Source organism: Rhinolophus sinicus, chromosome 2 (genome assembly GCF_057876585.1).
Source record: "Rhinolophus sinicus isolate RSI-liver-muscle chromosome 2, RSI-T2T, whole genome shotgun sequence".
Taxonomy (NCBI): Eukaryota; Metazoa; Chordata; class Mammalia; order Chiroptera; family Rhinolophidae; genus Rhinolophus; species Rhinolophus sinicus.
In genome coordinates, this window is record NC_142502.1 from 173,670,148 (window position 1) to 173,687,900 (window position 17,753).

Genomic DNA, 17,753 nt, shown 5'->3' on the forward strand with positions numbered 1-17,753 from the left:
TTAATGATCCAGCTTCCTGGGAGTTCCAGAACAATCCAGGTTTCCCAGACACTTGGAGACGTGACTGAGCCTGTCCTACCAACACATTGCTGGTTGTAACAAGGACCCCTAAGTCCTTTCCTGCTCGCTGAATCCTTGGTCCAGACCCCAGGGGGCGTCTGGGCAGACTCCTCTCACGGAGGCATGTGGGCTCCAGGTGGCCCCACACCTGGATGCTCATTTGTCTCAGTCACGGGCTGTAGCATTTCCTCTGTAAATTTGGCCCTGGCTCCCTTCCACTCTTCCCTCCCATCCCATCTGTGCACTGTCCAGCCAGCTCTTCTCCGAGGAAATTTGCATCAAGCTGCAGAGGGAGGGCTCTTGAGGACGGCTGCCCTGAGCCATGGTGTGTTCGGCTGCCCCCGTGCTACTCCTGGCCATGATTCTCCCCCTTGTGGGGTCACCAGTTGCCCGAGCATCCCCACCTGTGAGTAAGATTGGGGTGAGGACCCTGGGAAGGTCTGCAGAGGCGACAATAGGGGCCTTTGGAGGTGAGAGGCAGCAAGATGTGGATGAAACGATAGGTGGAGGGGAAAGGGCTGAAGGCAGAGGATAGAATGTATAAAAAAAGGCGGGTTTGTTGTAAGGTCTCTGAGTGTTCAGTCATATTTTCCACGGTGTGGGGATAGCTTGCTTTCTTTACTTGACTCCCTGTGAACTCCAGTGATGCCTGCTGCACTTGGGATAAAGGCTCTTTTTATGCAAAGTCAAGCTTGCAATTTAAAAATAAAAAGACAAGAAAAACTTTCCAGGTTTGGGAAACACTGGTGTAAAGGACAAGAGAATCTGAGGAAAGGCAGCAGAGTCTAGATTAGCACCTTTTCATGTGTGCTTTCTCCCAGGTGGCTGTCGCTAGCTCTGTCTCCACCATATCTGTTTTTCGATAGATATCCACATACATGTAACATTTTGAGGGAAGGAGAAGTTGCTGAGGAAAAATTTATAGAAATCAGAGACTAAGGGAAGATGTTGCCTCTACTTACCCCCATGGCAATTCCTGTGGAGAAAATAGAAGAAACCCCCAAGCCTCTGGGCCCCAGCCAGCTCTGCCCAGCCCCCACCCCAGAGCTCCAGACCCAGCCATTTCAATTAGCCTAGAGGCCCAGGGACAGGTAAATTCAGGAAGGAATTAAGCAAAGCATGTTGACTCTCCAGGATGGGCCTGGTTCCGAGGTTCGGGCTCTGGTCCTCGGGGCTGCATTCCTCACATCTGCCAGAAGCCTTGTTCCCCTCCGGATGTACCTGCTTAATTCCTGGCAAAAAGAAGAGCTTCAAAGAGACCGTGTCATGCCAGATTAGCCAGGCTGGCCCCTGAGCCGCTTGGGGAAGAAGGCATCCCTGGGACAAACTTGGCATCAGCCTCTGCTCAGTGGTCTCTCCTCTGTGGTCTGTTCTAGGTACCCAGTCAGGCTGGTTGGGCAGCTGGGCAGCAACTGGACCAAGAGTGTGGAGCAGGTGGTGAGTGGACAGAGGAGGAGGAGAAGGATCAGGGAATGAGGTGGCAAGAAAGGACTAGAAGAGGCCCCAGGGAGGGTGGTGGGCAGAGAGGACTGGATCTGGCGCTGGTCAGGCAGGCCCGTGCCGGTTCTCCAGCTGTGAGGCCTTGGGAAAAACCACTGGTCTTGGAGAGCCTCGTCTATAAAACGGAGGGTGACGTGAAACAGGCTGCCTGAAGGCACCATCGCTAGACAGGAGCTATCACCCTCCTGCGTGCTGATGGCGCCGACAGGCTATGGGAGGGGGGGTCTGCTCTGGGTTCTGGGCAGTGACCAGCGAGGTATGGGAGGCACAGGGGCCTGGCCCACGGCTCGCCGCCTCCCCTCTCCAGCTGTCCCCTCTTCTCCTGTAGAGTCAGTCCTGGTCTCCGTCTATGTACAGCTGGACTTTTTAAATGACATCTGGCCAACCACACTCTCTAGCACCTTGACCCTGGCCCCTGCCCTGGCTTCCTCGTCACCAAGAACTCTCACTGGCCTCAGCCTCACGACAGGTAGGGAGAAAATTCTACTGACTCCTGACTTCCAGTGCCACCCATTGCATGTGAAGGGGACTCAGACTGAAGGGACAGGGGCTTCGAGCCCTCCCGCAGCCAGCTGGCCTGAGATGCTACCGGCCTCTCCCTACTTCCTGGAGGGTCTGCATGGCCCAGTTCCTTCCTCACCTCCCCACCGGAGACACCCTTTCCCTCCTGCTCCATGCAGCCATCTTCTAAACAGAGGGCCCAAGGGGCAGACCACGGGGGCCCAGACTTGTCCACCCCCACCCCGATGCCTTTGCCCAGCATGACCTCCACTGCTTTGAGCCCTGGCTGAGGAGGCAGTCCCTGGCACGTGGGTGTGACTCAGGTCCCTGTGACTTTGGCATTGCTCCAGATACCAGCCCTACAGGTTCTTGGGCCTCGGGCAGTTATTGGTCCTGCCTACCTGGCTTTCTCAGACAGCCTGCCCACTTCTTATTCCCTTTCCCTCTGTCGCAGAGTGTAATGCCAAGCACGACGGCTCTACCTATTGTGCTTGCCTCTCTGGATACCAGTGGAATGCCAGTGTCTGCTCCCATCACCATCCTTGCCAATTCCTCTACGACTACCATCCCTGCAGCTGTCTTATCTTCGGTCCCACTGAAGCTGGCTACTGCCAGTTGCTGCCACCTGGTGAGGAGGGTGGGGAACTTGAAATCCAATGGGCCCAAGTGAAAGAAACCTCTGTTTTTTCCTCCCTGACCCCTGTATTTCTGCCAGCTGGCCCAAGCCCAGTGGCTCCACTGGGTGGGAGAAAATGCCAGCCGTCATAAGAGATCACAGGCCCCGAGCTTGGGACCTGAGCAGGGAGACTAATGAAAAACACGGCTCTGGAAACATGCCCACAGAGAGAGAAAGTTCCCTCACAGGGCGAGGGAAAGTCATGGGCCAAAACGTTTCCCTGTTTAGTTGCCAATGACAGATGCTTGCGGTCTTCCAGGCTGGATTGCAGCAGCCATACTCATCCAGGGACAAAACAAAAAATGCCAGGCAGGGAGGGAAGGAGGCGGAATGGGCTTCAGAAGATGGGGCAGCAGTGAGAGCTTAGCTGCATGGAGGCCACGAGTTCCTGGCCCAGTAGCCCCTGTCTCCTGCCTCCCTGCAGTGCCCGGGACCCTGAGGCTGAACACCTGGCTGCAGGTACCTGGCAACACACTGAACGTGACCCTCCTCACGAGCCATGAGACCACCAACCTGAACTGGTTCCTGCGGCGCACAGGAAGCCCCAGACCCATCCGCCTGCAGCCAGGGACACATGTGTCTCTGACCTCTAGCCAGGGCCAGGCCGTCCTCAGCATCTGCAACATCTCCCATCAGTGGCAAGGTAGCCGGCCTGTCCTCCCCTCCTCCTCTCTCTTCTTCTCTTTCTCCTCCCTCTCTCCTTCTTCCTTCTTTGTTTACCCTCCTCTTCCCTTCCTTTTTCATCTTTCCATTTATTCATTCTGGGAAACTAAGTCTAAGTAGCCTATTGATGTGAAAAATTATAAGGGGAGAAGCTGAAAACATGATTTCGATGTCAACTGAGCACAGACCATCCTTGTCTTCAAACTGTCGAAATGGCAGCAGGTGGTGCTGAAAGGGTACCTACTGGCAGGAGACAGGGTCACCTTAGAATTCAGGGTCAGGAGCCTCTTCTCTACATCTCTTCTTCCTCCTAGAAATCCTTTTGGGGGCAGGGATCTTTCTTGCTGGGGTTTAGCAGAAGCCGGACCAGGAAGGTCAGCCTAGGGTGTAGCTGGGGAAGCAGCAGGGATTCTGTGGCTCAGGTGGGAGGCGGAGGAGCCGGGAGGTACAGCAGGTGTGTGTCTGCAGGTGAGTACATGTGCTGCTTTGAGGCCCAGGGATTCAGGTGGGAGCTGTACCACGTGGTGAGGGTGCCTCTGCAGGCGACAGACGTGGCTCGGCTTCCAGACCAGCTCTCCATCTCCTGTGCCACCTCCCCTGGCTTTCAGCTAAGCTGCTGCATCCCCCGCACACACCTGGGCTACACGGCTTCCTGGAGCCCTGGAAAAGGCAGCGAAGGTATGGAAAGGGGTTGGCTGTCAGGGGTTGGGGAGAGGGGGCAGCTAGTCTCCCCTAGGCAGCTGGCTCTCCAGCTCACCAGAAGCAGAGGCTGCAGTTCATCCTGGGAGTTCCGGATCCAAGTCCAACACTGATTTTACCACATAGAACAATCCCAATTCTGTTGGTACAACAGCCATGTGAATGTAGATTTTTTTTATTTTTTTTTTTTTTGCGAAATGCTGTTTATCCACACACTCCCATCCAACTCTCGCAATACACTCTGTGAGGTTCTTTTGATGATAGTCCCATTTTACACATGAGGAAACTGTGGCTTCAAGTCCCCGGGGCGAGTTAGAGGTCCCCAGAGTGCCCTTCACCAAAATCTGAGCCCTGCTTTCAGCCGTTTGATGCCTTCATACCACTTGGCTCTTCCCCACCGTTTCATGTGCTTCTGAAGGTGCTGGGCCTGCTGGGTTCTAGGTCTGCTCCCAGCCCAATGCCTGTTCCTTTCTCTCGCTCACCCTCAGCCTCCTTATTCAACACACCAGGAGACCAGTGCCTGGTACTGGCCGTTCAGCACTGCCCCATCGCTGACACCATGTACACTTGTGACCTGCAGAGTCCAGGACTGACCCCCGTGAGGGTCCCCGTCTCTGTCACCATCATCCAGGGTACGTGGGCTTGAGGTCCAGCTGGCCGGCCTCTCACCTGCTTGCCCTGGGAGCTCCTCCCTGACACCCCTGCACTGGGCAACAAACAGGGCCAGGCTCTAGAGCCTGCATGGGTTTCCGCCCACGGACAGGCTTGGGCTAGACAGTGGCTGCTGAGCCCTCCCTGGTATCATTCTTCAGATGGAGACACTGTCTGCCCTGAGGATGCCTCAGCTGTTGCCTGGAATGTCACCAAGGCCGGCCATGTGGCACAGGCCCCCTGTCCCGTGAACAGAATGGGCATAGTGAAGAGGACATGTGGGCCTGACGGGACCTGGGGGCCCATCCACAGCAGCTGCACTGACGCGGGGCTCCTGGCCTTGCTTCAGAGAGCCGAGGTAAAGCTTCTGGCCCCGCTTCCCACATGCCACCGCTCCAGGACCTACCTTTCCTCAATCAGGACCCCGCTCTAGAATCCTTTCCTCCAGTGGCCCATGTCACAGGTTACTCAGCAGGGCCAGGAAGTAGGTGTGGGGGCCTTAGAGTGGCCGGACCCTCATGGCGGGGAGGGTGCTATTCTCACACCTGAATCCTATCAAGTCTGTCCCACTAACATTGGTGTCAGTTCCTTCCACATGGCTCAGTCTGCTCTCCGCTCCCCGATCCCCTGGGACAGGGTACCATGGGGAGGAAGGAGCTGGATGAGGGAGGAGGTGGCCCCTCTTGTGAGGATGCTACACACTCTCCGCTGTCGTGTCTGTCTCAGCTGCTGTGGGCAGGCCAGGGCTGGCCTGCTGAAGAAGTGCCCCAGATCCTGGCACAGCTGCTGGAGCAGACGGTAGTGGTGAGCTCACCCTCTGATTTATTGGCACTGCTGGGCACCATGACATTTCTGGCCAAGGTGTTGGCAGACACCAGAACACAGCTTAACCGCAGTGCCCTGGAGGTAAGATCTCTGAGCCACAGCAGGTGCCAGATGGGTAGAGGGGGCTGGAAGCTCTTCACCTGTGGGCACTTTTGTCCCTCTGACATCACCATGGGCTATCAGACAACAGACCTTTCGAGAGTATGAGTGTCTGCTCCCCTGGTCCCTCCCTTCTCCTGGACACCAGTCTCTAAGGCCATGGAATGTGGAGGTTTGATGCTGGGAACACATGGGAGGTCGGAAGACGGCAGGAGGGGGTGTGTAGACATGAGTTCAGAGGCATACATGCACGTGCAGACTTGTGGATATGACATGAATCCCCCTCCAACACACAAACGCACACACAAGATACCTACGTGGAGATACTCAAACACACTTGGCTTTGCTGAACTCATGTCAACCAGCTCTCGATATAGGCATCCGCTGTGACTCATAAACTAAGCCAGAAGAATAATCGGGGACAATGGCACGACACAGCTCTCATGTCTGGGAATATGTATCAGGTGTTGGTGTCCAGACACGCATGTGGCCCCTACTTCAAAACATTGTGCCCTCTACCACCATTCCTAGCTTTATAGACCTGTAGGGTCAAGGAATTGGAGAAAGGTCCCCTTAGGGCCTGGGTGACACCAACAGATTGAGAAGGAAACAGGGCTGTCAGACAGAGGGGAGCAGGATGTGCTTCCTGACACCACATACTTGGAGATGCCCCAGGGGTTAGCTCAACAGCTCCTTTCCTTCCTACTCTCCCTTCCTAGGCCTGTCTTCCTCTCCCCCTTTCTCTCCAACCTTAGGTCTTGTACTGGACAAGGGCAGGTGGATTTGTGGGTCTATAGTTCCCAGTGCCCCTGGCTCAGTGCTGAGGGCTCTAGGAGCTAGGGTTCATCTCTCTGTTGGGTGCCACAGGCTCTCCTGAAAACCACCGACAAGGTCCTAGACATGGACGCCAGTTCTCTGTGGACCCTGGCCCACGTCCAGAAGCCGTCAGCAGGCTCAGACCTCTTGCTGGCTGTGGAGACCATGGCATGCAGCCTGTGCTCACAGGATCAGCCCTTCTCCTTCAGTTTGCCCAACGTGCAGCTGCAGACCCAGCTCCTCGGGCCCTCCTTTCCTGCTGACTACAGAGTCTCCTTCGCCACTCAGCCGCCGCTGCAGGCACAGATTCCCAGACATTCACTGGCCCCACTGGACCATAATGGAACCAATGTCACTATTACTAGCTTGATGCTGCGAAAACTGGACCACCTTCTACCCTCCAACTATGGACAAGGGCTGGGGGACGCCCTCTATGCCACTCCTGGTCTGGTCCTTGCCGTCTCCATCATGGCAGGTGGCCAGGCCTTCAACCAGGGAGAAGTCATCCTGGACTTTGGGGACAGAGACAGCACCCTCCACTGTGTCTTCTGGGACCACCATCTCTTCCAGGGCAATGGGGGATGGTCAGAGGAAGGGTGCCAGCTGCAGACAGCCAATGCCAGCCCCACCACTCGGTGCATCTGTCAGCACCTCACTGCCTTCTCTGTCCTCATGTCCCGACACACTGTTCCAGGAAACCCCACCCTGGAGCTGCTGAGTCAGGTGGGCTTGGGGGCCTCCATTCTGGCACTGCTCGTGTGCCTGGGCGTGTACAGGCTGGTGTGGAGAGTCGTGGTACGGAACAAAGTTGCCTACTTACGCCACGTAGCCCTGCTCAACATGGTGCTCTGTCTGCTGGCTGCAGACAGCTGCTTCCTGGGAGCCCCCCTGCTTCCGCCAGGACCCCGAAGCCCACTCTGCCTGGCCGCTGCCTTCCTCTGTCATTTCCTCTACCTGGCCACGTTTTTCTGGATGTTGGCTCAGGCCTTGATGTTGGCCCACCAGTTGCTCTTTGTCTTCCATCAGCTGTCCAAGCGCCAAGTACTCTCCCTGATGGTGGTCCTTGGCTACCTGTGCCCCATGGGGTTCGCAGGTGTTGCCCTGGGCCTCTACCTACCCCGAGGGAAATACCTGGGGGAGGGGGCATGCTGGTTGGATGGGAAGGGAGGGGCGCTCTACACTTTTGTGGGGCCAGTGCTGGCCATCGTGGGCGTGAATGGGTTGGTCCTAGCCATGGCTGTGCTGAAGTTGCTGAGACCTTCGCTGTCAGAGGGACCCCAGATGGAGAAGTGGCAAGCCCTTCTGGGGGTGGTCAAAGCCCTGTTCATCCTCACACCCATCTTCGGCCTCACCTGGGGGCTGGGCCTGGCCACTCTGTTAGAGGAAGGCTCCATAGTTCCTCACTACGTCTTCACAATTCTCAACACCTCCCAGGTAGGTAAGAATGCGGTGGGTATGCCTTTTGCCCTTGTAGATGGTCTAAGTCACTGCCAGTCCCTTCTCAAAGAGGTATCACGGTGGAGAGGAAACATAGCTCACGACTTCTAGGAGGCTTAGGTTTGGATCCCAGCTCCTCCACTGACTAGCTGGATAACTTTGGACAAATTTCTCTGAAACTTGGTTTTCTTATCTGTAAAGTAAGTTTTGCCAGAGAAGTCAGGGAATTGTCAGTATCCAATCCTGTGATATCCCCTTTGCAACCATAACAGTAAGAAAAGGCCCTGAAATGGGCCTCTGCACCAACGGTGCCAATGTACAGAAAACCCAAGATGGGAAACCCCAGGATGTGAATTAGACAAGAGGACAGAGGTGAACAAAGAGGAATGGGAAACAGTGGATTTTGGTTGATTGCTTCCTCTTTGACTAACTTAACCCCATATCCCTCTTTTCAGGGTGTCTTCATCTTACTGTTTGGTTGCCTCATGGACAAGAAGGTTAGTCTGCCCACCTAAGCCCCGCCTGACTCATATCCGAAGGCCAGGACTTCGGCTGCCATAACCAGACATTTACCTCTCCTGCAGGTACAAGAGGCTTTACTCAAACGCTTCTGCCGCACCCAACCCCACAACTCCACCATCTCCCTGGTGAGTTACTGGCTGCAAATCCACAGTTCTCCCCTGAGGTCAGAAGCAGGTGTTCCAGAGCCTTCCCAAAAGACGGGCATAGCTAGAAGCTGAGAGAAGATTGGCGTTGTTTTTTAGAACAAGCATGTTTCAGGTTCAAGTTTAACAATGCAGAAAGCATCCCAGTCAGAAAAGTCAGAATCAGGTCTTTGGGTTCCTTATTACAACCTGGACTTCTGATGACTCTCGTCCCCACTTTTTCCATCTGAAAATCTACCTCCAGTTAGTTACTATTTGAAAGGAAAAGGTAGGATCGGTAAGCAGGGACGTCACTGTAGCTGAGAGCAAAATTCCTAGGATTACTGCAGCCCCGGCAGGAGGTGAGAATGTAAAAATGGACACAACCTCGCCAAAGGAGAGCTGACAATAATAATCGCACTGCCATCGGGCCTTCTCACCCCTCCCTAGGCCACAAATGAAACCCAGATGCCAGAACACAGCAAAGGAAGAAGTGAAAATGGCAGGTGAGGACGAAGCTTTCTCGGGAGCAGAGTCAGCATCGTGAAGTGAGAATAACTAGCAAAGGACCCTTCATAGACCTGTTCCAGCCCCAAGGGTGGAAAAGAGACTTTGCAGAGGGCTGGGGAAGGTGCAGGCCTTAGAGGGCAGAAAGCATAGCATCTATTGCTTTCCCAGAAAGATGGAGGGAGTTTCACCAACAACCCTTGCCCCAATTCACTCTGAAAATTCCCTCACACTATCCAATTTTAAATTATTCAGAAAAAAATCCTTGTTTTGAAGAAATTACCATCGGTGGGCTTGGTGTCCAGAAGGGAGGGCAACCTACAAAGGTGGGCCAAGGTAGTCTGTCACCAGCTCAGAGCTTCAGGGCAAGCTCTCTCGTGGGGAAGGCAGAAGCTCTGAGTGAACCACACAGAGCCATGTGCCTCCAAGGAAGTGTAGGATGTGCTTGAATCCACCACAACGGGCCTTGGCCCCATGCCCTGAACCCTTCCTCCTCCCAGAGCTCAGCCCTTGGGAAGGAAGGGCTATGCGTCCATTAGTCACACTCATTTCTCTTGCAGCTCACCTGTCCCCACCCTAAAACTATCTAAGCAAGAATAGTATGAAAAACTGGCTAAAGCTACCTGATGAATAAACCTGCCTTTGCTGTAAAAATAATCAACAGATATCAAAGTTCAAAATAATTGCCACATAAAACTGTCTCAACCAGCTTTTAACTAATCAACATTGCGTGTTACAGATACATTTGATAAAAATGGTTTTAACTATTCAGTGATGACTGATTATTTCTTCTCTAGTTACGAAGAAAGGATGACTTAATTGACAAAAACTCTGATCTTCCGAACATTAGAGGTGCAGGGCAGAATTTGGTTTGTTTTTGTTCCAAGTTAAGGAAAAGGTGAAGTTAATGGGTCCCTCTTTCTTTAACCTTAAACAAATCAATATAAAATTAAGTTTCACGGATATATGCATGTATACAAAGTCACTGGTATGAACACATTGGTAAGAAAGTGTCAATTTTAACGTAGAGAAAGGTACCACAGATTGCTATGAATTAAGGACAGAGATGACACATTTAAAAGTGACAAGATCCAGCTAAGACTAGATCCAGAGAAGGAAGGTTTACGAAAAGCCTCTAAAGGACACCAAGGGATGTAGCTGAGTTAAATTATGGAATTCACAAGAGTTGACGACAGGATTCTGACGAATTTTTAAATTGGATAAATGAAAACATTCTAATAATTTGCTTAAGTCTTTGTTAGTTACAAAATTCATGGTTATTTTTATAAAATGGAATGGGGATGTTTTCCATTGAAACAAAGACATGGAAATGCTACCACACGCTGTGGAAAACATTTTTCTTACAAACACTGTACTTTCTGCACTCAACGATCTGGAGTTGAGTCACCAAGTCCAGCCTACACTCAAGGGGGAAGAGGCACGCTCCACCTTCTGGAGCATGGAGTCCACATATATTTGGAATTAAGATTTCTCTCTTTTCTCTTCCCTTTGCTGTTTTAGAAAATGTTTTTTAACCTCATATATGGGCATCCTAGAAATGTACTTAGTTTTGCTTGTTTTTGAAACTTTCCTGTCCATGAACATTATTCACAGTATTTTACTATTAAAGAGCAACGCTGTTCTCAACACTTGTGGTACGCATGCGCAACTTTCTTTAGGAAATATACTTAAGAGTGGAAATGCTGGGTTATAGACCACGTATCATATTCAAATGAACAAGATAACGCCAGACTGTTTTCCAAAGTGTTTTACCAATCTGCATTTTCACCAGCAGTGTATAAAAATTCCTATGGTTCTACATCCTCACCAACACTTGATATTCCTAGTCTTTTTCATTTTTGCCAGCCTGGAAGGTATAAAATAATATCTCATTATGATCTTAATTTTTTTTGTGGGTTACTAATGGACATCTTTTCACATTTATTCTCCATTTGCCTATCAGTTTCTAAAAAAATACCTGTCGATATCTTTTGCCATTTTTTACTGAGTTATCTTTTCTTCTAATCGATTTATAATCCTTTATGTATCCTGGGTCCTTTATAAGCTATATCTCTACCATATACAGCTTTGTAAGATGCGCATGCACACACACACAGCCTTTGTAAGATACAGCTTTATCTCTGCCCCATTTGTGACTTGTCTTTCCACTCTATCATATAAAGAACAAAGGTTCTTATTTCAACATGGGCAAATTTATAGACATTTTTTTACAGCACTTTAAAGGTCTTGTTTAAGAAACACCCCTGCCCCTCTCTCCCCAACCTAGGGTTATAGTAGTACTTTTTTCAAAGTTTTAAAGTTTTTAACCTTTTATATTTAACTTATCTAGAGTTGATGTATGTACACACAATGGTTTTCAGAATTAAAAGCTCACATTATGTTGAAACTACCAGTGCAATAATGGGGTAATGATGCTAGAACTTTCAAATGCTCTTTTAACAGATTAGCACTTACTTCCTTGCTCAGTCTGTCCCTCAACTAGAGGACCATTCTGATTGCCGACAGCTTTCATTGACCTAAGCAACATTCACACAAATGGCTGCAATTTAGGCTTTTGCTTCTTCAAAGCACTAGGATACATGTTATTTAGTGCAATTTGGTTGTCAAAAAACTGAAAAGATTTTTAGCATGTTGATCAAAATTTATAAATTTCTTTATACTTCACTTAAATCCTGACAAACAGAAGTATCTCCAAACAGTTAAATACATTTACTGCAAACAAGCAATGGGGGAAAAAGGTGTTATTCTAAAGCAGGACCCTAGGCCGGTTAGCTCAGTTGGTTAGAGCATGGTGCTAATAACACCAAGGTTGCAAGTTCGATCCCCGCATGGGCCACTGTGAGCTGCACCTTAAAAAAAAACCCCAAAACAAACAAACAAAAAAACTAAAGCAGGACCTCTTTGTGTTCCTAGCAGCTTTGTGGTTGACTAAAATGGGTAGAAGTTACAAACGAGGAATCGAAGGCAAAATTTGCCCCAAGAGAAACACGTTTTGTCTCAATAAAAAAATAAGGTAAACACTTCTCCAATACTTCTCCACTTTATTAAGATTAACCAAACAGTATTTATGTATCTAAACATTTACTATAAGTTTCAGTGATGTTGGGATTCTGAATTATCTTTTCATAATTAAGTTAATTTAGGCACATTGACTTGAATATTTTATAGAAAATACTTATTTAGGTCACAGACAGCAATGAGTATAATTTGCAAATGTTACAAAGATGATTCCAAATCTCAGCTAACCTCTTTCCCAAACTGCAACCACTCGTTTAGTCTTGAATGAAAGTAGAGACCAAAAACAAATGCTTACATGTATCATCACTGTGAGATTCTGGTGACTGAGAAATCACTGATGGAGCAGTGACTGTGATTACTGGAAAGCTCAACACTGGCAAGGCTTAATTGCGAAGTACTTAACATAAGGCCACAGATTTTGTTTTCCTAAGAAGAGCTAGGAACTACAGATGTCATTTAGTAATGCATTGAAATGGCATTGCTAGGTGAGTGCTGCACAGAAACTCCAGGTCACCTCTTCGTCATCTATTATTTTGGATAAGCTTCCACTATCATAGCATGACCCTGTAAAGGAAAAAGAGTCCAATTAGGGCAAAGAAAGGTGATGAATGCTGCCAGTACAAAGGCAGCAGAGAACACTGGGGAAAGAACAGGCTTTGGAGTTTGACCCTGGCTCTGCCACTCAAACACTGTGATTTTGGAAATTATTAGCTATTCTGAACCTCAATTTCGTCTATAAAATGGGGCTCATGGTACCAACTTCATAGTGTTTTTGTAAATATTAGACAGCATACACTATATATACACACACACACACACACACACATTTCTATCCACACATATAGACATGTATACATATGTGCATCGGAGTCTGTCCAGTAGAATCCGATTCCTAGATGTGCCATAAATGATTGCTATTAAAATGAGAAGCCACAGGGGGCTCTTTTTAGCTGTACAAAAATAAACATAATACAGTGAATGCCAACAACCGTAAGTTTCTAGATGAGAAAACTGAGACTTTGAAAGGTTAAGTTACTCATTCAAACTCACAAAGCTATCAAGTCACAGGGTCAGGACTTAAAACCAGGTCTAGATGATTCCAAAGCCAATGGCTCTTCTTCACTATTCTGCTCAGGTGGAGATGATCAGAGGGCCCACAGAGGTAAGAAGGTAGAAAATCCCTTTTCTAGCACCGTGCAGTGCTGTGCGCTAGTTACCTCCCTAGTTGAAAACAGACATTTATGTTTTCGTGAGTCTAAATCCTACCTGATAATCAGTCATTCTATTTTTTGGACTGCCATCAAATCAGTTAATAGTCTAACTAACTAATCTCCCTGTTTCCAGGTTCAATGAAATCCCCATAAATACTTATTAAGCAACTATTATTTGAACACTGTGTGAGTATAAAGATTACTACATGGCGTCTGCCCCAATGTGCTATATACTGTAGTTCAAAACAAACTGTTAAATACCTTGACACAGGTGTTAGCAAACACAAATGAACAGAAGCTGGAAGGTTTGACTGACTTGGGGTTATCCTAGAAGGCAGAAATTTCCTTCTCCAGCTTTATTTACAATGCATTCATTTCATGTCCCAAATCTTTTAGGTTGCTCTAGATTAGTGGTTCTCAGCTGGGGGTGATTTTGCCTCCCACCCTCCCCCGAGGACACTTAGCAATGTCTGGACATATTTTTGGTTGTCCCAACTATACGTATTTGGGGAGGGGGATGTTGCTACTGGTATCTAGTGGGTAAAGACCACGCTAACCATCTTACAACACATAGCACAACCCCTCCACGAGAAAGAATTATCTGGCCCAAAATGCTAATAGTGCCCAAGTTGAGAAACCCTGCTCTAGATCCATAATAATGGATCCCTCCTCTGATCGAATCATGTCTGTATCACTCATTTACCTCTTGATGAAACAACACCAGTTTAACCTAGTTTCTAAGATGCATCATCTCTCTCTCCTCACCGTACTACAAAGTTCTAGAAGAAAGGTACTGGGTATTATTCTTTGTTCATCCACAAAAGCATCTATGTGTTCTTTATACTCTATGGCTAATAACAAATTGGAGAACACACTCAAAACCAAAGGACATACACCTATGTGGAGATGCAGTACAGACAGTGCTGTGCACTGGTTATCTTCTTTGTGTAAGCCTGGCATGGAAAGGTAAGAGGGAGGGCTCTGGTCCGAATCAACTACGGTTACACAGGTTAAAAGCTACACAGGTTAAAAAATGCTTTTGATCATGAAGTCTAAAATGTTACAACCTATGAATAACGGACCCCTGTTTGTCTTCAGAGTTTCTGAGGAAAAACCATAAACAAAGGCTTTTAAATGTAAGATGTTTATACTTCACATATCTTATTTATTCATCTTGATCAGCAACAGAAATTTCTGTAATTTGAAGGGAAATTAAATCTGTTTCCATCAAGATTAAAAAAAAAAGACAAGATTCCAGTCAGCCTTCCTTTTGGATTTTATTCCTAGAGTGAAATGCTACAGTAGGTCACAAGTTGTGTCTATACCACTGGAAGGCAGAAAAAAGATCTGTACAATAATATAATTTGTCCCAGCTAAACAGCAATAAGTTATCGAGAGGTAAATTAATTCTCCAATTAAGGTATAGTTCAGTTTTCAAGAAAGTTTACCTCTTGGATTTTATAGATAAGTCTTATGGTGACTAAATAAATGAATAAAATTTTATTATTAAAGAAGAAAATATATCAAAGTGTGAATAATGACAGTGTCTGGTGAAGGGATTATAGATGATCTAATTTTTTCTATATAGTTTTTGTATTTTCCATAATTTTCATAATAGGCATATACTACTTTTATAAACAAAAAAATGTAAACATTATTTTAGGAAAAAAACAGCTTGGATTTAAATAGCATCTTCCTTCCAAAGTACTATCAGAATTAAAGTTGCACCCTCTCCCCACAAAAACAGACTGCTTTTTTCTGGTTGCCTGTCATCAGAAATATTGCTCTAAGAATGTTTCAAAATAAACTAAATAAAACATTCTTAGGTGATCTTGCTTTTTTCCCAAGAAAATGACTTTCCAGAAGCTCCTATGAAGCTGCTGTGACATACCTGTCCTCCAGCTGCACAGGCAGCCACTAAACCATACTGGCCTCCTTCCTTCCGCAATCTGTTGGCAGCTGCCATGACCAACCGGCAGCCAGTGGCTCCAAACGGATGACCCAGGGACAGCGATCCACCCCAGGTGTTAAACTTCTCCAAAGGAGGCACTCCAACCTGGCTCCCACAAAAACAGACACAAGTATAAAGATGAGTTTACTTACAAAAGAATCAGGCCAGGCTCTTAGCAATAGGAAGTAAGAGAGCTAGAGAAATAACTAACCTAAGACACATCACAAACTATTTTACTGCAAAAGAAGAAAAATTCTAGGTCAATTCTGAAAGCCAAAGGTCCATTTAGTTTTCATCTAATATCAGAATGGGAAGAACAAAAGACAAGCTAAAATTTTGCTGTTATTTTTTCTAAAGCATTTCCCGGAACTATTTTGTAACTAAGAAACAAATATATCTAATCAGACACAAAATTCTTCATAAGAGAAGCTTTCTCCTTCCTATTTGTACTAACAGGTAACTAAGATCCAGAGAGTAAAGTGCTTCGGAAAGTCAAGTGCATTTTTAATCAGAAACTTACCTTGGTTTTCCTACCCATGTAGTTTTGTGCAAACCAGTCAGAATCCATGGCTTTAAAATTAGCCAAAATCTGACCCTGGAAAGGAAAATAATTCAATAAGGATCTTGTTATTAATGTCCCTCAAGGTTTTCTTTTAAGTATGAGTTTATCTAACTTTAAAGATGAGCAAATCTTTAAATCAGTTTTCTCTGAAAATTTTCTAAAGAAATAATTTGGTACTTTTGAAGGGCCTCTAAGAGATAGCCTCAAAGGTATGTTTTCACACTTTATATGTGCCCTGGATTCATTCCCTCCCCTATGTCCTTACCAGTAATATTAATCAGTACTTCAAATATAAAGGTCCACTTCTGTTTTATTCGTATTATAAACTACGCTTTGCTCTCTCCCACAAACATGGACTATACTTTTTATGGTTATGGTTCTTTGTTATGTGTCTTTAAAATGACTTACTGAGAAAGCTTCGTGAAATTCAAAAGCATCAATGTCATTCATTGTTAATCCTGCCTTTTCTAGAACTTTTGGAGTAGCATATGATGGTCTGAAAAGAAAAAATAAGTAGTATGTTAAAACTTTAACTTTTAACCTAAGAGCTCCTTCATATTCCCCAAACTGACTTTTACACAAGTATTAGAACTCATTCACTGATTCTACTGTACAAATATCAATTAAGTGTTGGGGATACAAGAGTGAACTGAATAGACCATGGCCTCTGCCCTCATGCAGTTTGTATTCTAAGTCGGGGAAACAGATAATATACAAGTAAACAATGAAAGAGAAAGACAAATTAATAATGTGAAGAACTAGAAGAACATAGAGTTCACAGGGCAAAGCGTAGGATAGGGCACGGCTAGTTTTAAGGACATAATGAGGGTAAAGCCTTGTGAGGGAGAGGGAGATAGTATAAAATGAGGCTTTTATAAAAGGCTATTCTGAAGATTGTGTAGCAATAAGAAAAAATGCTTATGATACCTTCATAAAAAATAATACAAAGTTATATACATAATGATAAGTAGAAATTATAGGAAAAAATGGAAAAGAATCCCAAACTACAAAATGATATCCCAACATAAAGGATTATTATTTTTGAAAAATCCGACACACAAACCAATTATGAACTCAGGGCTTACTGTACTTTAAAACCTGTATAATAAATGTGGGTAATCAAATACTTTTGATTCTAGTTCAAGGATATATATACTGCTACCTACCCAAGTAAAAGTTGGTCTTTTGGATCTTGAGACACGTACACAAAATCCCTAGGTGAAAAATAGAGGGTTTAGCTCCAGTAATAAAATAAACAAACCAAGGGCAATTTATTTAAATGTTGCTTTACCTCAGATACGCCTTGGGCTTGTAACCCAGGGCCAGAGCTTTTTCCTCTGCCATAATCAGCATTGCAGACGCACCATCAGTCTGAAATGTTAACCAGAAAAATAATGTTCAATTCTTCAGCCTGTCTGGAGGTCTTTCCACAGCCATCTTCTTCTGTGTCCTGATACTGAATCGACTAAATAATTATACGGCGATTCTATATAGAAAACCCTTTTTATTTTATCTATCATTAAATCGTAATTCAAACACACACACTACAGTGTCTGACCCATTTTTAGAGGATGTTCAAAAAGTACCATAATGATCAAATGGACAGAGAATAGGTAACTTTATAAATATTATTCACAATAAGTTTAAACTAAATGTTTTTTGCTTTTGACACAGAATATGAGGAATTTTATGAATTAAAACGATTTTTGCTTTACTTATTTATTTTTACATTTTCTGGCCTGTTTCTCAGCTGCTTGCTGCCTGTGACTTCTAGGTGGTTTTCTTCTACTTAGAGACTCCACAGCAAAGCAAACCAATGGAAGAAGAGAAAACAGGCAGGCGGCTGAGAACGTCAGAACCAGTGTTCCCTCTTTGGACACACCCCATATGTTCTTTCCCAACTGACAACTGA

General features: G+C 46.4%; 2 protein-coding genes across 4 annotated transcripts in view; one reads left to right on the forward strand and one right to left on the reverse strand.

Moving 5' to 3' along the window:
* Window positions 1-282: 282 nt before the first annotated feature.
* ADGRF3 (adhesion G protein-coupled receptor F3) lies at window positions 283-9,203 on the forward strand. Its single transcript, XM_019735269.3, has 13 exons — window positions 283-466; window positions 1,437-1,497; window positions 1,889-2,029; window positions 2,516-2,689; window positions 3,135-3,380; window positions 3,869-4,078; window positions 4,588-4,731; window positions 4,912-5,108; window positions 5,477-5,656; window positions 6,542-7,924; window positions 8,383-8,424; window positions 8,512-8,574; window positions 9,022-9,203. Exons 1-13 carry the CDS (start codon window positions 383-385, stop codon window positions 9,079-9,081), a joined length of 2,985 nt encoding a protein of 994 aa, XP_019590828.3. The 5' UTR covers window positions 283-382; the 3' UTR covers window positions 9,082-9,203.
* A 2,917-nt stretch (window positions 9,204-12,120) lies between these two features.
* Window positions 12,121-17,753, reverse strand: part of HADHB (hydroxyacyl-CoA dehydrogenase trifunctional multienzyme complex subunit beta) — a 30,271-nt gene continuing 24,638 nt past the window's right edge. For all 3 annotated transcript variants that reach the window (XM_019735320.3, XM_074331798.2, XM_088796252.1), the window contains exons 11-16: window positions 17,133-17,212; window positions 17,008-17,055; window positions 16,250-16,337; window positions 15,800-15,874; window positions 15,220-15,384; window positions 12,121-12,681 (exon numbers count right to left, since the gene is read on the reverse strand). In XM_019735320.3, the coding sequence (XP_019590879.2) occupies window positions 12,646-12,681; window positions 15,220-15,384; window positions 15,800-15,874; window positions 16,250-16,337; window positions 17,008-17,055; window positions 17,133-17,212 (492 nt within the window). In that variant the 3' untranslated portion in view covers window positions 12,121-12,645. The remainder of the gene's footprint in view (window positions 12,682-15,219; window positions 15,385-15,799; window positions 15,875-16,249; window positions 16,338-17,007; window positions 17,056-17,132; window positions 17,213-17,753) is intronic.

Coding starts and splice junctions, on each gene's coding strand:
- ADGRF3 (XM_019735269.3), top strand. CDS start 383: ATGGTGTGTTCGGCTGCCCCCGTGCTACTCCTGGCCATGATTCTCCCC. Junction 2,030..2,515: donor TGGCCTCAGCCTCACGACAG/GTAGGGAGAAAA, acceptor CCTCTGTCGCAG/AGTGTAATGCCAAGCACGAC. Junction 4,079..4,587: donor CCCTGGAAAAGGCAGCGAAG/GTATGGAAAGGG, acceptor GCTCACCCTCAG/CCTCCTTATTCAACACACCA.